This window comes from Glycine max, chromosome 3, assembly GCF_000004515.6.
Source record: "Glycine max cultivar Williams 82 chromosome 3, Glycine_max_v4.0, whole genome shotgun sequence".
NCBI classification, from domain to species: Eukaryota; Viridiplantae; Streptophyta; class Magnoliopsida; order Fabales; family Fabaceae; genus Glycine; species Glycine max.
Window position 1 is genome coordinate 16,787,364 of NC_016090.4, and position 23,435 is coordinate 16,810,798.

At 31.9% G+C, this 23,435-nt stretch overlaps 1 protein-coding gene across 1 annotated transcript; it reads left to right on the forward strand.

Moving 5' to 3' along the window:
* Positions 1-1,859: 1,859 nt before the first annotated feature.
* Positions 1,860-4,022, forward strand: LOC100776515 (aldehyde oxidase GLOX). The gene has a single exon (XM_003520909.5). The coding sequence runs from the start codon at positions 2,134-2,136 to the stop codon at positions 3,751-3,753; it is 1,620 nt and encodes a 539-aa protein (XP_003520957.1). The 5' UTR covers positions 1,860-2,133; the 3' UTR covers positions 3,754-4,022.
* The last annotated feature ends 19,413 nt before the right edge of the window (positions 4,023-23,435 follow it).

Below are 23,435 nucleotides of genomic sequence, written 5' to 3' on the forward strand. Positions count from 1 at the left end.
GTAGACAAAAGTCACCACAAATTATAAATCTCTTATTCTCCTTTTGACTCATTGTGAAAATATATTGAAATTCAAAGATTGAAAAAGCAACTTTAAATTTAAATGGCTAAAAAAATAATCCAAATTTTAAAAAAGAACTAAGAAAGAAAAAAAAAACTATCTTTATATTCCTTTTTGAAGCATATATACACTCTTAAAACTTAAAGTTAAAAGTGTCATAAGATCATTTTTCTCCAATTAATCATTTGATTGCCAATTTCTTCTCCTCCACTTGTCTCTTTCTTTCTGTTTAAGATAAATTTGATTTAAATGAATGAAAATTATATGAAAATAAATAGAAATAAAAATATTAAATATATATATATATATATATATATATATAGAAATGTAAAATCCATACCAATTTAAAAAAATTTTCATCTCAAATATATCCAAATATAAACCAACCAAATGCTACCTTATTCTTGGATATTAATCAGCCCGAGTTATTTGTCCCCCACTCCATAAGAAAACAAAGCATATATGTAAACGCCACTTAAACCACGTTGTGGACTTCTTGTCACTCGTGTATTATGTGTCCAAAATTCGCACCTTCGCTTTCCATTCACGTGACGCACCTTCTTCCCGTTAACCATCCTACTTATTATGTGTCCAAAATTCGCACCTTCGCTTTCCATTCACGTGACGCACCTTCTTCCAGTTAACCATCCTACTGACGCCTACTGTAACTATTTTCAGAGCGCCGACAGAAAACCCAAAGAACAAATACACTTATGTTAACCCCAAAAAATGAAAATATCATAAATTCGATTTCGTTAACGTCAGGTTTTAAGTTTTTGTTTCTTAAAAAATTAAATAGAATATTTTATTAAAATTACTCATTTTATAAACAATACTATAAAGTATCACAAATATTCTATTATAATTACTCACTCAATGTCAAAAACTGTTATTAATAAAGTTGCACAAACTTTTATGCAAAGTCAAAATTATCTAAACAGCGTTAAAGTCCACCAACCATGGTACAGTAAATACTAATCATATTAATTCCGGTAACTAATTCATTATACTCCAAGTAGTTAATTTTAATTAACATTATGAATTTCGTTTTTCTTTTAAAATTACTCATAAGATAAAAAAATAATAATAAATATATTTAATTACGTTATTCATATTAAGAATTTTTTTTTATTAACGAGTAAGACTTAAGTAATTAATATATGATATATTAAATATATTCACTTACATACAAAATAAGTGTGCCGTTAATAAATTATACAACAAATTAAAGATAAAAAACAAATTAAGAATCAATATACTTGAAAATAGGTCCATTTTTCTTATAATTAAGATAAAAATGATACTCAATTATCTCTTATATTAAAAAAAAAATCAAGAACTGTATGTTTTTTATATATAGAGGTAGTACTAATATTTTTATGCAAGTGATCATTAATAATTCAATTATGAAATCTGTGTATATACTGTATAGCTTAGGAGAAATTACTCCCTATCTCTTGATCGAAAAATTATTAAGTGATTTTATTTAAAATCTCAATCAACAATTTTGTGTTACGTAAATAATTTGATATTTTAATTTGATTAAAATCCTTTAAAATAAAAAACAACTTAATCTTTCTTGTTAAATAATTACTTATATATTTTTATTTTAATAAGTACATATATATTTAATTATCTATGTATCCATAATTATTAATTAAAATTATATATCATATCTTGCTTCTATGTGACCTAATAATTTCTCATCTTGACCACATGAGTAAGCAAACAATTTGTATCGAGGAATGTTTACCAGTTACAAGTACTGCGAACTGCGTAGCAATCCAAATTGGTTTTCGAAACTCCATTTCATTTACAGATTACAGAAAGCAGCTACTACTACTTTCAACATCATCTCAACTGTCCCCCAACAACGACCCACTTGTGTCTTGTCCTCTCCCTCATAACATAACACTAATAAAGTAATAACAGTGTGCACTTTTCATTTCCATCACAATTTCCACATTTAATTACCACTTTCTATCCTCATTCTCTATAATTAGTAAGAATGGAAGAAGCTTCATCACCTCACTCCACCAATCCCCACTTCGCCCTCTCTCTCTCACTCTCACCATGGAGAACCTCTCATACTTTCTCTTCCTTCTCTTTCTCTTCGCAACCCACGCACGTGCCGACCTCCCCGGTACGTGGGAGCTTCTCGTCCCGGACGCCGGCATCGCTTCCATGCACACGGCGGTGACACGCTTCAACACGGTGGTCCTCCTCGACCGAACCAACATAGGCCCATCCCGAAAACTCCTCCCGAAAGGCCACTGCCGCTCCGACAAAAACGACGCCGTCCTGAAGCTCGACTGCTACGCCCACTCCGTCCACCTCGACCTCGCCACCAACCAAATCCGCCCTCTGAAAATCCTCACCGACACCTGGTGTTCCTCCGGCCAGTTCCTCCCCGACGGCACCCTCCTCCAGACCGGCGGCGACCTTGACGGCCTAAAAAAGATCCGCAAATTCTCCCCTTGTGATGTGTCGTCGTCGAGCTCTTTGCATTCTCCTTGCGATTGGGAAGAGCTCGACGACATCGAATTGGCTGAGGGCCGGTGGTACGCGACCAACCAGATCCTCCCGGACGGATCGGTTATCATAATCGGCGGACGCGGCTCCAACACAGTCGAATTCTTCCCACCCAAACGAAACGGCGCCGTTTCTTTCCCTTTCTTATCCGAAACCGAAGACACGCAAATGGATAACCTTTACCCTTACGTCCACCTTCTACCAAACGGTCACCTTTTTGTTTTCGCTAACACGAGATCGGTGATGTACGATTTCAACCGCCACGTCATCGTTAAGGAATACCCTAAATTACACGGTGGCCCGAGAAATTACCCTTCCGCAGGGTCATCGGCAATGCTAGCTTTACAAGGGAATTATTCTAAAGCTGAGATTGTGGTTTGTGGAGGTGCGAAATACGGTGCGTTTTTGCTGCGGAGTACTGACACCCCGGCGCATGGTAGCTGTGGGCGCATTTTAGCGATGGAAGAGAAACCGAGATGGGAAATGGAAGACATGCCGTATGGGAGGATTATGGGGGATATGGTGATGCTTCCGACCGGCGACGTTTTGGTTATTAATGGAGCGATGTCGGGGACTCAGGGTTTTGAGATGGCTAGTGATCCGTGTTTGAACCCGGTTCTTTACCGGCCCGACCAACCGGTTGGGTTGCGGTTCATGGTTTTGAACCCAGGGACTGTTCCGAGGATGTACCACGCTACAGCGAATCTGTTGCCTGATGCGAGGGTTTTGCTTGCCGGGAGTAACCCCCATGTTTTGTACCGGTTCGATGACGTGGAGTTTCCGACCGAATTGCGGCTCGAGGCGTTTTCGCCCGAGTATTTGTCTGCAGACCGGGCGAATCTTAGACCGGTTATTGAGGAGGTGCCCCAAACAGTGCGTTTTGGGGGCAAGTTTGATGTGGTGGTTTCGGTTGATTTGCCTGTGGTGGGGATTGTGGAAGTAAACTTGGCTAGCGCGCCTTTTGCCACGCACTCGTTCTCTCAGGGTCAACGTTTGGTCAAACTGACGGTTTCCTCTGCCGTGCCTGACGGCAGTGACGGGAGGTACCGGATTGGAGTAACGGCTCCGCCGAGTGGGGCGGTGGCGCCGCCGGGTTACTACATGGCGTTCGCAGTGAACCAGGGAGTACCCAGCATTGCAAAGTGGATACACGTGTCATAAGTAGTAACTGTGAAGTAACGAAGTCTCTTTGATGCATTTTGGAAATTGAAATTGTATTTAAATTTATTTATTTTCTTTTTTTGGGGGCAAGTGGGGGATTAAAAATTTAAAATTGAGATTCTTCAATTGTTAATAGGAATTGGGGATTGGGAAGTCGGTAAGTGTGACTGGTGAATTGCAAATTCATTTTTTTTAAGCCCCACAACCAGAAGGGGAAATGCAAATGATGTTTTAACGGGAATTTCGCAATGCATGGATGATTGATTTAATAGAATTTATAATATTGTATGGTGCTAGTACTATATGATTTTAATTAGATGGATTTGTATGAGGTGGTTATATCCAGCCAAAATAAATTGTTTTTTTTAAGATAAATAAACAAATTGTGACAGGTGTCAAATCATCACCTTGACTATTGATAAAATTAGATTGATCATTGATGTCTATGGATGACGCTTTCGTAACTGTGTGGTCAATTTTACCAAAATCAAAGCTATAAACAATGATGCATCAAGAAAGTTTCACTTTCCAGGCGAAGAAGAAAAAGACCTCGTAGACCTATCCAAAAAACTACAAGAATTAATGAAATTGAAATCTCTCTGATTTTTTTTGGATTGTTTTTTTTTTTTTTTAATGATGGTTTGGTTCTGATTTTGATTGGTAGTATTTGTAAAATCAAACTGATCGAAATTGAATCAATATTTTTAATACACATACATTTTATTTTTTTGATAGAGATACATATACATTTTTTTTAATAATCATACATTATTATACTGAGTTTTACAGGTAATTATATGGTTTTATTATTCTTTTTGGTCATTTAAATTGTTGAATTATCTACACGACCTAGTTGTTATTGTCAATAAATTCAAATATGGAAAGTCGCCACAAATGTTCGTAGGTGCCATCGTAGAATGGTGGCTTCTCCTTTCTGTCCCATTTTCAAAGGAATGCAGGAATCACTCTCCTTGCTCTCAAAAATTTCCAGCCTACGAATTAATTATGAAAATATTAACATCCACCTTTTTCGATTATCGAAAAATATCTTTGATAAAATATTGAAAAAGTATTTTAATAGATTAGTTTGGTTGAGTATTAAAATATGGTAATTAAGTTATTTAGGAATTTATGGATAGTTAGGAATTATTGTCTTTAAATATTAATTTGTACCATTTTAATAAGAACTGAAACATGTAATATTTTCTTATCTTCTTAGTTTTATCTGACAATTATGGAATGACTAGTTATTTTGTGTGAGTATTTGAAATTTATTTTGTAAAATTTATTTTAATTAGAATTAATTTTAAAGGAATGTAATTATGTGTTTCAATGTTTTTCTTTTAAAAAGAAATTAGTAATAAAATTTAATATACAAATATTTATCAACACATATAAAAATTTCTTTAACTCAAAGTTAATTACAGACTCAAAATCAATTCCTGAATATAAAATAAAACATCTAAACATTATCTTAGGGTCACAATAGTCGGTTTTTCAACATGATTTTGAATGTTCCACTGTGAATTCAATCACCTACTTAAATTACCGAGGACTATCCTATGAGACATGTGGAAAATGCATATCCATTAATTGGAGAAGAGAAAATGGAAAAATTATTTTATATATATATATATATATATATATATATATATATATATATATATTAGAATATATTGAAAAGTGAAATTCTCACTCTGTCAATTAAATATTTTTAATATTTTTCTTTTCAATATGCATTTTATACACTAATTCTGCAATTGGCTAAAAGTTATCTATTAACAATCTCAAATTATTTTATTTTATTTTATTTATATACTTATCTTCTTAACCACATATTCCATATAATCTATCCTCTTTTGTCTTTATTTTTAAATTAAATTTCAATAGATTCTTTTAAAGAATTACCAATAATTAAAAAAAATTCTGTAAAAAAAATTTATATCACAATTAAAATTCTTCATTATAATATAAAATATAATTTATATATATTTAAAATTATTTATTTATCTATTTTAAAGTTTAATTATAATATTACTTAAATATTAAAATTATTTATTCATTATAAAATTTAATTACATATATAAATTAAAACAACTATCCTATGTAATGTATATGCTAAAATATTAGTTACAATAGAAATTGATAACCGGTTGAAGTGGAATTGTTTGGAAAATATGAAAAATAGGATAACATTCTCCTCAAAAGTTGGAACTTGGAAGTGGAAACTATAGTACAATGTAGACCCAAAAAAATAAAAATAAAAAAACTAACAAATGAAATAATCTTCCTATCTTTTTTGTCTTATGGTCTGATAAGTTTCAATTCGAACGTTGGAGAATGCTGCATGGTTTCCCCTTTGGACTTTGTATCCTCTCTTATCCTTCTATCATCCTTTTGTGGCCTTGTCTCTGCAAACAGTGAAAAAAATGTGTGGTTTCAAAAGGTTGAAGGGTCACAAGTGCCACACACTGGTTTGGTGAAGAGAGTAGGCCCATCTGTCCCTTTTTTCTTTCCGTTATTTTGCTTTCGCAGTGCTTTTTTGCTTTGTGTTTCATCTTCTGCAATAAAATGTTCGTTACCTGGCAACATCGTATTCTAGAGTCCAAAGGGTAAGCATGTATTTAGGTAAATACTTTTTTTTTTTTTTACTGTGAGCGATTAAAAAAATTTCGTCAAATATATAACTAAGTTGCATATGAAGATCTTGAATTCAACCACACTAATTAAGGAGCAACAATTATTCACATACTTCAAATTACTTTTTAAATTTATGATTGGAAAAATAACTTTAAATTCTTCAATATTTCTAATTTTATTTTTCTTAAAAAAATTTAACTTGATGAGACCCAAGTATTCTTAGATTGATTATAACACTAATTCTAAGTTTGAAATTTAATCATATTTAATGATTTTTTTGTGTGTATAGTCCTACTAATTGATTTAAAATTCTTTATCTTTTACAAAAATTATTCTATAAGAATTGAATTTAAGTTTTTTCTCATACAACTTTAATGTGTGTTGTCAACTAAGTTATATATATTGGAATTGACATATCTAGTTTGAATTCACAAAAAAAAAATCTAGTTTGTTTGAACATATGCAAAACTTATCTTTTTCATGAGAAAAAATAATAATTGTTATTCAATGTCTTTGAGAATTGGTCCACCAATCAATCCTACCTATTGAGTGAATATTTGCAAAATTAATTTCGAAAGAAATTGATTTTTAAAATTAATAGATTAAAATTAATTTTAAAATAAAATTACTTATATTTAAATGTTTTTAAAAAGTAAAATTTAACGTTTTTTTAATTACAAATTTGATCCTCTTATTTATCTTAGCTCAAAAATTTAATTTTTTTATAATTTAATTCACTAATTGAGTTTTTTTTTAAACCAGTAATTTTGTTTCCAATCCCAAATTTAAGTAAATTTATGTTCAGTATCGTGCTCTTATTTCTAGCATATTTGGAATACAAAACTGTGTTCCCCGGAGTCATACACAATGGTTTTCTGTTGCCTTCCTCAGCTTCAACAACCTTTATGAGGACTCTATCATTAGTTTCAAGGATCCTTCACAATAAGATGCTTTGTACCATTGAAGTCCACCTCAGTACCTGCATACTTCGAATACACAACTTATGCACCAGTCTTCACACTAATCTCTACATTGTTCTTCCCAACAGCAACCACCTCACCCCCTTGAGGCTTCGTTTGAGCAGTTGATGGAAGCAAAATCCCACCCTCAGTTTTCTCCTCTGCTTCCTTAATTTTTATCAGCAATCTAATCTCCCAGAGGCTTAATCGCAGTGTATTGCCGTAGAGATCGATGACGCTATTGCTGTGAGTTGAGCGTTGGCCATTGATTCGAACTTGCACTTGTTGGTACACGCCAAATATTCATCCACCTAATCAACATCGAATAAAATGTAAACAATTAATAGATAACATTCAAATTTGGGATTCAGAATTAAAATCATGGGATTGCCAAAAAATAAATAAATAAAGGAAATTAAATTGGTGAATTAAATAACATGAGAATCAAATTTATGAACAGGTATAAATATGAAAACTAAATTTATAATTAAGTTTTTTTTAATCATTACAAGGGGTGTAAATAGATGGAATGTAAATCAATCAATCCAATTAGATCTTTGTGAGTTAGATTGAAGTATTAAATTTGATTGATTTTACTTTAATTAATCTAATTGTAATTAAATTGGGTGGTAGGTTTGGATAACCAAAACTCAACTTAACCCACTTACAATAAAACTACTAATAGAAATTTTAAATTAATTATGAGGTAATTTGATTGGTAGTATTTGTAAAATCAAACTGATCCAAATTGAATCAATATTTTTAATACACATACATTATTATTTTTTTGGATAGAGATACACATACATTTTTTTTAATAATCATACATTATTATACTGAGTTTTACAGGTAATTATATGGTTTTATTATTCTTTTTAGTCATTTAAATTGTTGAATTATCTACACGACCTAGTTGTTATTGTCAATAAATTCAAATATGGAAAGTCACCACAAATGTTCGTAGGTGCCATCGTAGAATGGTGGCTTCTCCTTTCTGTCCCATTTGCAAAGGAATGCAGGAATCACTCTCCTTGCTCTCAAAGATTGCCAACCTACGAATTAATTATGAAAATATTAACATCCACCTTTTTCGATTATCGAAAAATATCTTTGATAAAATATTGAAAAAGTATTTTAATAGATTAGTTTGGTTGAGTATTAAAATATGGTGATTAAGTTATTTAGGAATTTATGGGTAGTTAAGAATTATTGTCTTTAAATATTAATTTGTACCATTGTAATAAGAACTGAAACATGTAATATTTTCTTATCTTCTTAGGTCCATGTGACAATTATGGAATGACTGGTTAGAATAATATTTTCAACCGACATTTTAATTTTAGTTTTTATTTTCCTTTCAACCCTCACTATTACAAATCGCCTTTCAAAGACTATTTTATTATCTTTTTCACAACAATTTTAACCGTCTTTGAATTTGTTATCGTGGAAGGTGTACACTTTCAATGATGGTTTTTAAACCATCTTAGAATGTAGGTTTCTAAATTAGTTGTTGTTAAATTGTGTTAGATTATGTTTTTTTAAAATGTTAAAAAGGGATGAATTTAAAGACGGTGTGTACTTTCTAAGACGATTTTTTAAGATGATTTTTAACTTAAGATGGATTTAAAATGCATATTTTAAGATGATTTTTCTAAATCGACTTTGTTTAATTTATTTTTAATATTTATTTTGTTTTAGCCTAAACCCAACATGCAATTTCAGAAAATCAAACCTAGACAAATTGTAATAAACAAATATATATATATGCTCAAATAAGTTCCTTCACTATCTTTTAGATAGGCACATTACAAGTCATTGTCAATTCATTTTAATATGATTAGGCAACTCTATTTTAACTTAAAGAAGTTTCTCTTCTTCAGCCATCTGAATGAATAGCCACTGGAAATTTAAAAACTTTGATAGACTTTATCCTGTTGCCACTTAACATCAACAAATTCATGAAAGAAATATATTGTTGTATTTCCTTTTATTGTAGGACTAGTTGAAACTAATGCCTTATCCATAAATATGATGCGCACATATTTCCTGAAAGGAATCTCAATGCTTAACATCAATGTAGCCTGAAAAATAAAATTGTAGATTTGTAAGCTAAGATTACCAATACACTTTAAAGTGTAAGCTGCATATATTAGAGAAAATTACATATCCGATGCAATTAATTACCTTTCAAATGACAATTTTTTGGTCTTATTGAGTTTTAATAAGCGTTCTCTTAAACTTCTTTGAAGATATTTGAACTTGTCTCTCTCTAACAAAAACCATCCACAAAATCACAGAAAACATAACTGCAGGTGAGACCAACACTCTGCCAATAAAGATCTGATTATTGTATCGCCTGAATGTTGTTGGACAGTCATCCTTACTAATTTGATAAAAAAAGTCTACAACAAAGGAACAATCTACTAAACGAGCCAGCAGCGGACCATGTAGACACAGTAAGTCACTAATGTTTTTAAAGATTTGTATAGGAAACAATGAATTTTTTTTTCTCCTTTTCTTGTATAAATCTTCAAAATCAAGAATAGATCAAAAATAACATGACGATTTTGTAAGTTAAAAGTCAAAACAAAAGTAAACAAGCCCTCCAAGGCCCATTTACTTGTATTTTATTTTTTTTATACTTTTTAATTACAAAATTATCACATTATTTTTAATATATTTCTTATTTATGAAAATTTGTAAAAAAAACAATTTTTTTAAGAGTCTTCCTTTTTCTTGTACTAATTTTTCAAAACCAAAATAAATTAAAAAAGAAAAATGGGCCTATGGTTCCCTTGTAGACATACTGTAACCAATAGCCTACAAATTAACATAAAGCATGGTTGATTTGTGAATTAAATTAATTGATGAAACTTACTTGTGACCAACTAAAGATATATTGCTTAATATAAAAGTGCATGTGACGAGGATCCACCCAAAGAAAAATAAGCTGCAATAATTTATTTGGAAAAGAATTAAAATAAATCACAAAAGAAAAAGAGAAAATTAGGGGGGAAATTGAGAACTTGGAAAACTAGACAATTAATTTAAGAACAAAATTAAGAAAAAGAAAAATGAAATTGAGTCACCTACATATAAACGACCATTTTCCACCCCAAAATTGAGCTTATTACAACAAATTTTAATTGTGAGCAAATCCATTCTTTGTTCAGAGAAAAAATAATCATGCATGTAAGACCTTATATACTTATCGAAGCCAACTGTAGCCAAGATAAGCATCATAATTCCAAACTACAAGATGATTATCAGATCACACTACAAGCTATCATAGGAAATTTTTAAAAGTAATAGAAAGAGAAAATCAAGATGATAAAACCATAAGCAAATACAGATCAACTCTGTCATCAGGAGAGTGTTCTATCAGCTCAAAGTCTACACCATCCTTTCTAAGCCTCTTGAATTTTCCATCAATCTAGAAAAAAAAACGAATGAAGATGAAATAAAGAAACATGATAAATGAAGTTATTTTTCACTAGCCATTTGGAAATTTGTCAAATGTTTTATGTTTCCTTGGTGCTTGTGTAATTATACTATGTCGTTGTTCAAGAGTGAAATAGGTTTTCAACTATATATTATATTACCACGTTTAGTTTAGTTGCTATCATGATTCTTATTGAATTCTATGGACATTGTAGGCATCAGTGATACTGAGTTACATAATTATCAGATAAACCTGAAAGGAAGCGGTTCCTATAGAATAACTCGACTATCTCCAAACATAACAAATTTTATCGTTATAAAAAAAATTTAAGCATGAACCAAGATCGAAACTATTAGGCCATATTTTTCGGTTGGAACTTTAAAGTAAACATAACAAGTTAAATGTTATTGAATAAAGCAATTTAAATCTATTGCTTTAAAATAATATTGGTATGTGGTATAACAAATGTTTCAATTATTAGAAAGCAGTGACACCTATAGATAGTTACTAAGGCTATACACATTAGAAATTTGTGTGATTTTGCACTTCTCCATTGGGGTGGTGTCTAAAGCAATTTGGTTTATAAAAAAAAATTATATTGAGAAATCAATACTGTAAGTGCTCCAAGTTTCTAGATCACCACATCAAGAACAGGAAAAATCTTCGTCTAACATAAAAAATAAAAGAACAAAAAAAGAGAAAACATTAAGAAGTAGAAATATGAAGGTATCTTTAATGTGCTTCTTGAATGTGCTATGTTTGCTGCAGTTTTTTTCTTTAATGCATATCAAAATTGAGGCCATCGAACGCGGAGGTGGAAGGCCAAACGTTAGCGACGGTTGTAGAGTCCTTGTGCATGCGCGGGAGAAGCCTCTTGTAGGATTGAATGTAGAGGAACAAAATCAGATCATGGACGTCAACACTTGACAAAATCGATTTCACCATGCTTGGTGAGGACAAGAGGTTCAAAGTCAAAGTGTAGAATTGAGGCAAAGGTATCGAGGATGAGCCTGGCGTGCTCAATGGAGATCTGCAGTGACTTGAGGATTGCCGCTGAGTCTACTCATTGGTTGGAAGATAACTCGAGAAGCTTATGCTTTAACGGAATTAAGGTTTGCGCGAGATTGGCAAGAGGTTGTGCTCGAAGAGCTCACGCCTTGGGTGAACCCCAATGGTTGGGTCCCTCGGGGATGAAGATGACATGGATGGCTCTGTTGGTTCCGTCATGGCAACGCCGAGGGAAAAATCATGAGAAAATGAGAGAGAAAGAGAGAGAGAGAGAAAGTTGCAGATCTTTGATTCGAGAACAAGTAGAGGGAGAAGAGAGAGATGTGGGTGTGTTCTGGTGAGTTTAATGAGAGAACAATGAGTGAGGTGCGACAACAATGAACGAAAGGAGAGAAGAAGCTTAGGCACAAGTGAGAGGAAAGGGTTAGTGTGTGAGAGAGAGAGAGAGAGAGAGTTGCATGAAAGACAAGTTTCGTAAGGCACGTGTCTATTATGATGGTTTTCAAAAGCCCGTCTTTGTAGTCACTCTCCAATGATGATTTTTTGAATAACTGTCCTTAAACTCACAATTCCATGACAGTTATTTGAAAATCGTCTTCGTTGTCAATTCATCTAATTACAAGATTGTCTCCATGTTATCTTTAATGATGATGTCTGATAACCATCGTTGATGGTGTGTCGTAAAAAATATTTTTTGGAGTAGTCTTTTACTTTTTCCAATCTCCATTTTTTCTTATAATTTTTACTATTTCAATCCCTACTTCTTATTATTATCGAAATTACTACCAAAGTTATTATCAAAATTTCCATTAGAATTGTTATTAAACTACTATTAAAATTATCATTAGAGTTAATATTATCAAAACCCATCACTCTTTTGTTTATAAGTTGTTCCAATGATTGATCTTTGATAAACATAAAAATTTAACAGATAGACCCATAACGAAAGATCTGTCAGGAGGATAAAAGGCCTCCAAAGGATGAATTGTCTCCTTCTTTTAATATACCTATGGGATTATATTTGCTAACGAAAATAAGTGCAAATTTTTTAGTTAATAGGAAGCAACTTGTTTCCACATATTTATGGGTTTGGTTATGCTCACTAGACTCAAAGAGTTGAGTGTTAAAGCATATTGATGGTAAGTCATGCAAAAGGGCCGACTGGAATATAGCTTTTAGGGTCTATTAGAATGCTGCGATGATATTACTGCAGATATGGTGATATGCAGGCGCACACAGCAAGAATGCTAAGAACAAAGGTGGCAAAGAAAGAGCAAAATAGCAAGAAAATTATTGTGGTTCAGGGCAATTGAGACCCCTACATCCACACTGTAGCCGATTCTTTCTTCATTACTTGATCACAACTGCACAACATACAACATCAAGACTTCTAGGAAAGTTTACAATAGCCTCTCCTCACTTGCACTCAGAGTTTTTTATTTGATCACAATGAATCTAAAGAATATGTCCTACAAGAATTACATTAGCTGAGACTTATATACACCAATACTAGTTACAAATATGGGTATCACACAACTAATAGGTTTACAACAGATTTCTGTTACAAGGCTAGAGCTTAGCTAACTAACTATTGTTGATCCATCTTCATAACAATCTCCACCTTGGATCTTCAATATTAGGGCCAACAAGCTCTCCTTCCTCCAATCTCTTACAGAGACTTCAAGTGTCACAAGTTCCAATGTTCACCAAGTTTAAACAATGAGTAAACTTTGAACATGGAACTACTTTTGTCAGCATGTCTGCAGGATTGTTTGCTCTAGCCACTTTCCTCACTTCAACTTCACCTTGTGCTATGATGTCTCGGATGTAATGCATCCTAATGTCAATATGCTTTGTCCTCTCATGAAAAACTTGGTTTTTAGAGAGATCAATTGCACTTTGACTATCACACCATACTTCAACAGGACCAGTCTTTCCTTCGAGCTCATGAACAAGACCTTTAAGCCATATGGCTTCCTTTATAGCTTCAGTGAGAGCTATATACTCTGCCTTAGTGGTAGATAGAGCCACAAATGATTGCAAATTAGCCTTCCAACTTATGACACTTCCATACAAAGTGAATAAGTATCCTGTTAAGGACCTTCTTTTGTCAATGTCACCTGCATAATCAACATCAACATAGCCTGACAGACCATTGATTCTTTCTGACTTTCTTCATAGACCAGACCAACAGACTTTGAACCCTTTAGATATCTTAAGATCCACTTTACGACACTCCAGTGTTGTTTTCCAGGATTTGCCATGAATCTACTTACAATGCTAGCTGAGTATGCTAAATCTGGTCTAGTACAGACCATATCGTACATAAGTGAACCTATAGCATTCGAGTAGGGGATTCTACTCATATCTTTGATTTCATCTTCTGTTTGTGGAGAATGAGTGATTGACAGTTTAAAATGTCCAGCAATAGGTGTTGATACAGGTTTTGAATCAAGCATATTGAACCTTCTTAGTAGTTTCTGCACATAGCTTGACTAAGATAGATATAACAAACCTTCATTTCTTTTCCTGATAATATCCATTCCCAGTATTCTCCTTGCAGCCCTTAAATCCTTCATTTCAAACTCAGATTGCAACAAATTCTTCAATTCTTTGATGGCTTTCATATCTGTACTTGCAATCAACATGTCATCTACATAGAGCAATAAGTAGATAAAACAATCAGGCTTCAACCTTCTGAAGTAGACACAACTGTCATAGGAACTTCTGTTGAAACCATTTGACTGTACCACTGCCTTAGGGACTGTTTCAGTCCATACAGAGATTTCTTCAGCAAACATACCATCTCCTTTTTCCCTTTTACCCCATATCCTTCAGGTTGACTCATATATATTGTTTCTTCTAGATTCCCATGTAAAAAGGATGTTTTTACATCCATTTGCTCCAATTCAAGGTTGTGAACTGCAATTAGTGCCAAGATGATTCTGATGCTTGTATGCTTCACAACTGGAGAAAAAATCTCATTATAGTCAATTCTTTCTCTTTGTGTGAAACCCCTAGCCACAAGCCTTGCTTTGTATCTGTAGCTATCCATTCCTGTTTCTTCTGGTTTCCTTTTGAAAATCCATTTACACCCTACAAATTTCTGCTTTGCTGGCTTTTCAACAAGTTTCCAAGTATCATTCTTCATTAAAGAGTCAAACTCATCTTGCATTGCTGATCTCCACTGATCACTGTCGGTTCTGGAAATTGCATCTTTGTAAGAAATTGGTTCTGAGCCTTGATCATCAATTTCTATACTCAAAGCATAAGCTATGAGATCAACATAACCCAATCTTATAGGAGCTTTAATCTGCCTTCTTTGTCTTTGACCAGGATATATGAAGTATCAGCAGGTTCAGGAATTAATGAAATCATAGGTTCATCATGAGATGCTTCATTTCTGTCCTCTACTAGACCTAATGTTTGTGCAAGCTTCTCCACCTCCAACCTAATTCCTTGATCAGAGTGTCTATTTTTCTCAGCTTGAACACCCTTTTGAACTGAATCAGACTTCTATTGATAATTTGCTATCATGTCTTCTTCTCTAAACAAGACATCCCTGCTGATAATTGATTTGGGACCTGCAGGATCCAATAACCAGAATTTATATCCCTTCACTCCTTTCGGATAACCTAAGAAGATTCCCTTCTTAGCTCTAGGTTCAAGTTTGCCTTCATTAGAATGAACATATACAATGCATCCAAAAATTGTTAAGTTTTCATAGCTTGGAGCTTTTCCTGTCCATCTTTCCTCTGGTGTTTTGAATTCAATTGCACTTGAAGGACATCTGTTTATTAGATAGCATGCTGTATTCACAGCCTCTCCCCAAAAACTGTTTGCCAATTTTGCATTAGACAACATACATCTCACCCTTTCCAAAATGGTCTTGTTCATCCTTTCAGCAAGGCCATTTTGCTGAGGGGTCAATCTGACAGTTTTGTGCCTTCTTATTCCATTGTCTTTGCAAAATTCATTGAATTCCTCACTTAAGTATTCAAGGCCATTATTAGTTCTGAGTAGCTTCACATGCCTACCAGTTTGATTCTCAACAAGTAATTTCCATTGTTTGAAACACTTAAAAGCCTGATTTTTATGTTTCAACATATAAGTCCAGACTTTCCTAGACCAATCATCAATGAAAGTTATGAAATATTTTTCTCCTCCTAATGAAGGTACCCTGGCTGGCCCCCAAACATCAGAATGTACATAATCTAGGATACCCTGAGTTGTGTGAGTTGCATTATGGAAACTAACTCTCTTTTGTTTTCCATATACACAATGTTCACAAAACTTAGCTTTTGATAATTCCCATTACCGATCAATCCTTGTTTATGTAGTTCTTCTAGCCCTTTCTCACTCACATGACCTAATCTATAATGCCAAAGCTTGGAAGAATTTGGTTCAGAGATAGAAACTAGGCCAACTAAGTTCAAGATAGTGTTACCTTGCAGTTTGTAAAGGCCATTCTGCCTTGTACCCTTCATTACTTGTAATGAACCTTTGAATACCTTTAAAGTTCCACCTTCTCCTTTGAATGAACATCCAGATTAATCTAGCATTCCCAAAGAGAGCAGGTTCCTTTTAAGCTCAGGAACATGCCTCACATCAGGGAGCAGCTTTACAGATCCATCTTGTATCTTCAATTTAATAGTTCCAATGCCAATGACATTACATGCCATATTGTTTCCCATGAGAACATTCCCTCCATCTATCTCCTTATAAGAGCTGAACCATTCCATATTGGGTGTCATATGGAATGAGCAACCCGAGTCTAGAATCCATTCCTCATTGTGCTTTTCAGTTGAGATGGAGAGCACTTAATCACTTTCATATCCATCAGCCACCACTGCTATATCAGATTCATCATTGTATTTACCATTTTTATTCTTCTTCCTTTCAGGGCATTCTTTTTTGAAATGACCCTCTTTCTTGTAGTAGTAGCAGGCCTTCTTGTTCATGGATTTGGACCTCCTCTTGTTCTTGCTCTTTGAATCCCTCTTTTCTAATATTCCTCTAGCCATCAATGCCTCGGGATCTCCACCTTCACCTTTATTTTCAGTTATCTTTTTCTTTAATTCTCGAGAATTCAGGGTAGCTTTAACCTCCTCCAAGGTGAGTGTATCTCTCCCAAAAAGCATAGTGTCCACCAAATTTTCAAAGGATGATGGAAGAGAACATAGTAGCATTACTGCTTGATCTTCCTCGTCTATCCTCACATCTACACTTTTCAAATCAAGAACTGCCTTTGTGAACAAAGAAACATGTTCTTTGATAGAAGAACCTTCTTCCATCTTCAGCTTATGTAGTCTTTTCTTCAGGTACAACTTGTTAGTTAGGGATTTGGTCATATACAGGCTCTCAAGTTTCAGCCAAATCCCTGCTGCAGATTTCTCCTCAGCTACCTCTCGAAGAACCTCATCACCAAGAGAAAGAATGATTGTGCTATGAGCTTTACTGAGCAAATCTTTCTTCTCTTTGTCTGACAGTGTAGATGGAAGCTTAGAGGCTCCTTGTAATGCATCATCAAGCCCTTGATGAACAAGAAAAGCTTGCATCTTGATCCTCCACAGGCTGAAATCATTTTCTCTTGTGAACTTCTCCACATCAAACCTTGTCCCCATCGCAAGATCCCTCCAAGAACCTGGCTCTAATACCAATTGTTAGAATGCTACGATGATATTACTGCAAATATGGTGATATGCAGGCGCACATAGCAAGAATGCTAATAACAAAGGTGGTAAAGAAAAAGCAAAACAACAAGAAAATTATCGTGGTTCAGGGCAATTGAGACCCCTACATCCACACTGTAGCCGATTCTTTCTTCATTACTTAATCACAATTGCACAACATACAACAGCAAGACTTCTAGGGAAGTTTACAATAGCCTCTCCTCACTTGCACTCAGAGTTTTTTATTTGATCACAATGAATCTAAAGAATATGTCCTACAAGAATGACATTAGATGAGACTTATATACACCAATACTAGTTACAAATATGGGTATCACACAACTAATAGGTTTACAACAGATTTCTGTTACAAGGCTAGAGCATAGCTAACTAACTATTGTTGATCCATCTTTATAACATGGTCATTCTATAACTTTTATGGCGTAGAAGAAATGACTTCATTTTCTTTGGATGTTGGAACCTTAACTCAAGTATCCTTGTTAGAAGGAATTATATAGTGGATGATATTTCAAGAGCTAACTCTGATTTAATGTGCCTTAACGGAACGTTTATAGAGAATACCATTTACTTGGAGCCAAGATCCACCCAGGAAGGATGGATGAAGGTGAATTGTGATGGAGCCTTATCAATCGCTGGGCAGAGGGCTGCATGTGTTGGTTTCATCTCGGATAATTAGAACCCGTTCATTATGGGATATGCTAGATCTCTTCAAGTGCTTTCCAGTTTTCAGACCGAGCTTTGGGCCATCTACCATGGTCTTAGACTAGCTATTGCTCGGGGTGGTCGAAAAGTCATGATTTTAGTCAGACTCCATGGAAGCCATATCTGTCATTGCTAAAGGAAGTGCGGTTCCTGCAGAGATTAGTAGTATCGTATTGGAGTTTCGTTCTCAGAGAGAGCATAATTCTATTGGAGTTGCCTTAGCAAAGTTTGGTTTATCTCTAGATTGTGATTGCGTTTTGTTTGATTATCCTCCACCATGTGTGGAGGGCATGCTGATTGGAAATTCCTTTCGGGTCACTAATCAGATGTAATTGTTTTGTTTGGTTTTGGGGCTCTTAGCCCCGTTCAATCATAAAAAAAAATAAAAAAAAATTATAATTAACATTTTCAACTACCAACATGCTTGTCCAAAATGTCATACATTCTTTCCGAGGGACCATTTTATTAAGGTCTTTCCAAGGGACCATGATTATAAACTATCTTCTGAATAAATAATCAATCACGACCTTATGATATTATATCAGTTATTAAGTATATTATGAACTACGTTCCTGTAGGATTATCTTAAGGCATGCTTATTATTAGGTTTTTGCATGATTTTCTTTTTTTATTGCGCGTGCATATATATAGATTTTTGAATTGGTTTCTTACAAATGAGAGTTCATGTAATTCAATATTTGGAGATATATAATAGGAATTGGGAAATTAAAATGTAAAAAAAAAATGTGTCCAAAAGAATGCACGAAAAACACCAAATCATCCAATCTAATTAATTCAAACTGCATTTTATCTCTCATAAAAAAACTGCATTTTATCATAATATATGCTACTATCTGATCTTTAATTAGGTCAATTTGCATTCGGTGGTTCTAAATCTCAAGCAAAAAGTAATTGTTTTTTTGTTTAAAATAAAGCGATTGCTATAGGTGTCAAATCATAGCATTAAACATCAATGGAATTAGTGTCATAATCTTAATAATACGGTGAACTTAAATATGAAAGTGTCTTAATCTCAATAACACGGTGAGATTTTGGAAAATGATTCGATAAGTTTTTGTGAAATAATCTAGGTTTGATGTTCCAGAATACATGCATTCTTAGAAAGGAGTAATGTGCTTTGCCTTCTGAAAAAGAAAGTGGGATTAAGTTTCGGTCTAATGATTAATTTTATAATTAGCTGACTAAAAGAATCGAAATTCGTAAAGATATTTTAAATTTTACTAAAAAGTCAAATGTTGTAATTAGTGATTAAAACATCTTAATAATATGGTAAAGTAAAATTTGAATTATTTCTAAAAGAAATCCAAAAACAATACATGTGAATAAAAAAAAGTATTAAGTATTACCAAAATTAGATTAGATTGCTCTATGGATGAGGTCATGACTGCGTGGTCATGTTTCACTCAAACCTACACAAACAATATGCACCAAGCAAGTTTCACTTTCCGTCACAATTTATTGTGCATGTGCTGTTTATGTATCCTATCTTTTTTTTCCCTCAAGATGTAATTTATTTTTATTTTATTTTGACCTTTTAATTTTTTTAAAAATAATAAAATTATGAAAATATACAAATATATAAAGAGAATAAAAATGCAAGATTTTTATTATATGTAAAGATTATGAAAAGTTAATAATAAACTAATTTTAAAAACCATTATATATTTTGAGAAAAATATATTCAACTGTTGAAAATTTATATTTATAATATTAATATAATAGACCTGAACGAAAAAAATGATATATTTTTTTTTGAAATTTTATGTTACAATCGAAAGTTTTTTTTTTTTTTGCAGTAAGAAAAACGAAGCAACTAAATTTTAATATTTAAAAATCTTTTATGCCAATTATGACAATTGTTAATCGATTTCCTTGCATTTCACGGACAATACTAGCACATGTTCATTTAACAACAAATTTTGAAAACAATGTGAAAAATATGGGTAGTTTTTGGTTACCTAGAGGAAAGAAAATGAAACAAACAGAAAAGAGAAAAAGAAGATTAGAGACGAAGATGTCGCTGTCCCGTTAAAGGAAAATTTATAACTTTTGTTATGACATCGTCAACTTTTAAACTTTTTTTTTGTGTGTGTGTGGGTTTTAACCCTTTTTGTTACTTTTTTCTTTCTCTTTATTACTTTTCCTGGTTTTAATTACTTTTCCCCGTCTTTCTTAGATTATAAGAAAATATAATATTATTTAACAAATGTTACGATTCCACAGTATAAATTTTGCAACTTTTTGTCTAGAATGAATGAATTTGTAATTTTTTGTCATGAAATTCGTTTCCAATCTTTTTTTTCATATTTATATTGTTTTCTATCACTTTGTCCCTTTCTATTGACTTGTAGAAAAATGTTATAAAATTATTTTTAAACTTATCAAAATAAACGCTATGATTATTTTGTATAAATCGTAACTTAAAAAATGATAAATATTGTAACGTTTATCCTGAATGAATCTATATATTCTAAAATACTTTTATTATTTTTTATGGAATTTTATTACTTCAATGTTTTATGTTACCTTTTCCTGTTTCTGCTTTCTTATTTTTATTTTTATTTTTTTTTATATTTTGGGTCATAAAATGTTACGATGTTATTTGCAGAAGTTATAAAATTATTTGAAAATGTCATAGCAAGATACTAACTTATAATTCCAATATTACAAGTAAAATGAAAAAAGAAAAAACTAAAATTATGATAGGCTTTTTTAAGAAGATGCGATTCCGGAGTGAACAACCCTATACATTATACATTGTACTAACGCATGCAATTATGTTTCGAGGCAAAAAAAAAAAAAACTTGTGGAAAGCGATGATTCAGTTCGTAGTCTCATGGGATGTGATTGCTGTTTAATGCTTAAAATGACGTTTGGGACCGAAGTGTGTGAGTTTTGTTAATTCTCTCAACTTCAATAGCTAATAGAATACAAATGAATTTTGTTAGTTTTATAAATTTTTAATATTATACTTAATTTTTATGGATAAAAATAATTAATGGAATAATATTTTAAGAAATTATTGAACTATGTATATAAATAATTACAGATAAAACACATGCATGATTTTTCTTTCTTTTTATTAATAAATTTAGTAAAATGAATATTTTTCCACATATATCATCTTTAAAAAATAATCATATTCGATACATAACTAAATACTAAATATAAATATCTTTTGATGCAAGAATTTCAACCTTAGTTCATTAATTACATTTTGAATGCGTTTGGATAGAGAATTTTAACTGAGGAAAGTAATTTATCAGAGAATTTGAATTTTTGTAATTTAGAATTTATTATTTGGATGTTTTTTTATGAAAAATTTAAAATTTTGAAATTTTAAAACAAAATTTTAAACAACTAAAAATCTGGAATTTCAATTTCCTTGAGAAAATAAAATTATCTTCTTACAGTCTTCTTCAAGAAACACACAATATGAACTCCTAAAATATTAATCGGGTGTGAGCATAGAGGAACACATATAACTATCACACCAACCATATTTTCTCTTTTTTTTCATTCATTTTTTTCATCCTCATAATTTTAATTTTTTTTATCCTAACACGAAATTTTGAAAATAAAAGAATTTCAATTGAAGTATTTGAAATTCTTAAAATTTAAAATTTCTCAGAATTTTAAATTTCTTCATCCAAACACACTTTTTAGGAATTTAGTTCATTTAGCTAACCCAACCCCTTGTGATGTTCTCTTAATATTTTAATTATTAGTTTTTATTTATTTATAAATATCAGATTCAAACATAATTTTGAAAAGTAAAATCATTGTAATTCAACTATGGTAAATGTTAATGAATATTTTTAAGGTATTTTTTAAGAATTTTAAAAATTAAATATTTATAAAATGTTAATATATTAATTATCATATTCCTATTAGATATTGTTTTTAGTTTCTCAATTAATATTCTTGGAACAATTATTAACATACTATTAGAAAATATACTTTTAACATCAATTATTAAGGACTTTTAATATTGGTTATTAACCAATGTTGACACTATTGATGTTAAAAGTATTAACATTAATGTCGATTTTTAAAAAAATGATGTTATTTTACCAAAAAATATCAGTTTTTCTAAAAATCGATCTTGCTTTCTTGTCACTGACATCGATTTTTTGAAAAATCAATGTTGTCAGTAAAGAACATGAGTTTATAGAAAAAATGAATGTTGTTTTATGATAAAAATCGATGTTGTCAGTAAACAACAACATCATTTTTCTAAAAATCGATGTTATTTTTGCACAACATTGTTTTTTCTAAAAACTAATGTTTTTCTAGATTTTTTTTAATATCCTATGTACTTTTTAATTACCAATTGTAATTATACATAACACAACTTATCATTCAAAGGTGTAAAAACTTTAAAAATAAACCAAAGTCATAAACAAAATATACCACCAAGAGTTATAAACAAAAATTTACACAAAATATATCACCAAGAGTTATAAACAAAATATACCACCAAGAGTTATAAAACAAAAATTTACAAATATTACTATAGTATAATGCACTTAAATTACAAACAGATCCAAACTAAAATAAAGTTAAATGTTGCATCTGGGAAAGTGGATTGAATTTTATTCTTCATGAGCGACCAAATTATCTTAAGTGACTTATCATTCGCATGCAAAATCTCATAATTATCATCTGTTTAACATCACCACAGGTGTGTATGTAAATTAGTTAAATGGTAACTTTCCTTTGGGCCAATCACCATTCATATAAATAATCACGCACGTTAACATTTTTCATGAACAATCTACACAAGAAAGGTCACTTTGGTGATATCTTGATTCAATTAGCTTATTTAAATGCTAAACAATTAAAATGATATATCATAACTAAATTTTGAACATTGATGCACCAAATCCAAAATTAAAACATTTCTAGAGTAAATTATTTTAACTCTATTTATTTATTTTAAATTTTAGAAGCCTATGATTGTTGTTTTAATTTTTTGCAGTGGCCTCTAAAAGTAAGAATGAGCATAAAGTTATATGTATATATATTAATGATGCATTGTAACCTTTAAATGAGGAGTGCATTTACATATTGTTGGTAAGATCAAGCAAAAATATGTAAAATATCTAAATTCATTTAAAATTTAGGATATGCCAACAGCTTGAATAAATAAAATTTTCAAAATCATACATGAATCAAGTATGGGTGACTCTAATACCAAATTGTAGGGATTCAATC

What these genes read in the sequence shown, in the direction of transcription:
- LOC100776515 (XM_003520909.5), top strand. Translation starts at nt 2,134, where the DNA reads ATGGAGAACCTCTCATACTTTCTCTTCCTTCTCTTTCTCTTCGCAACC.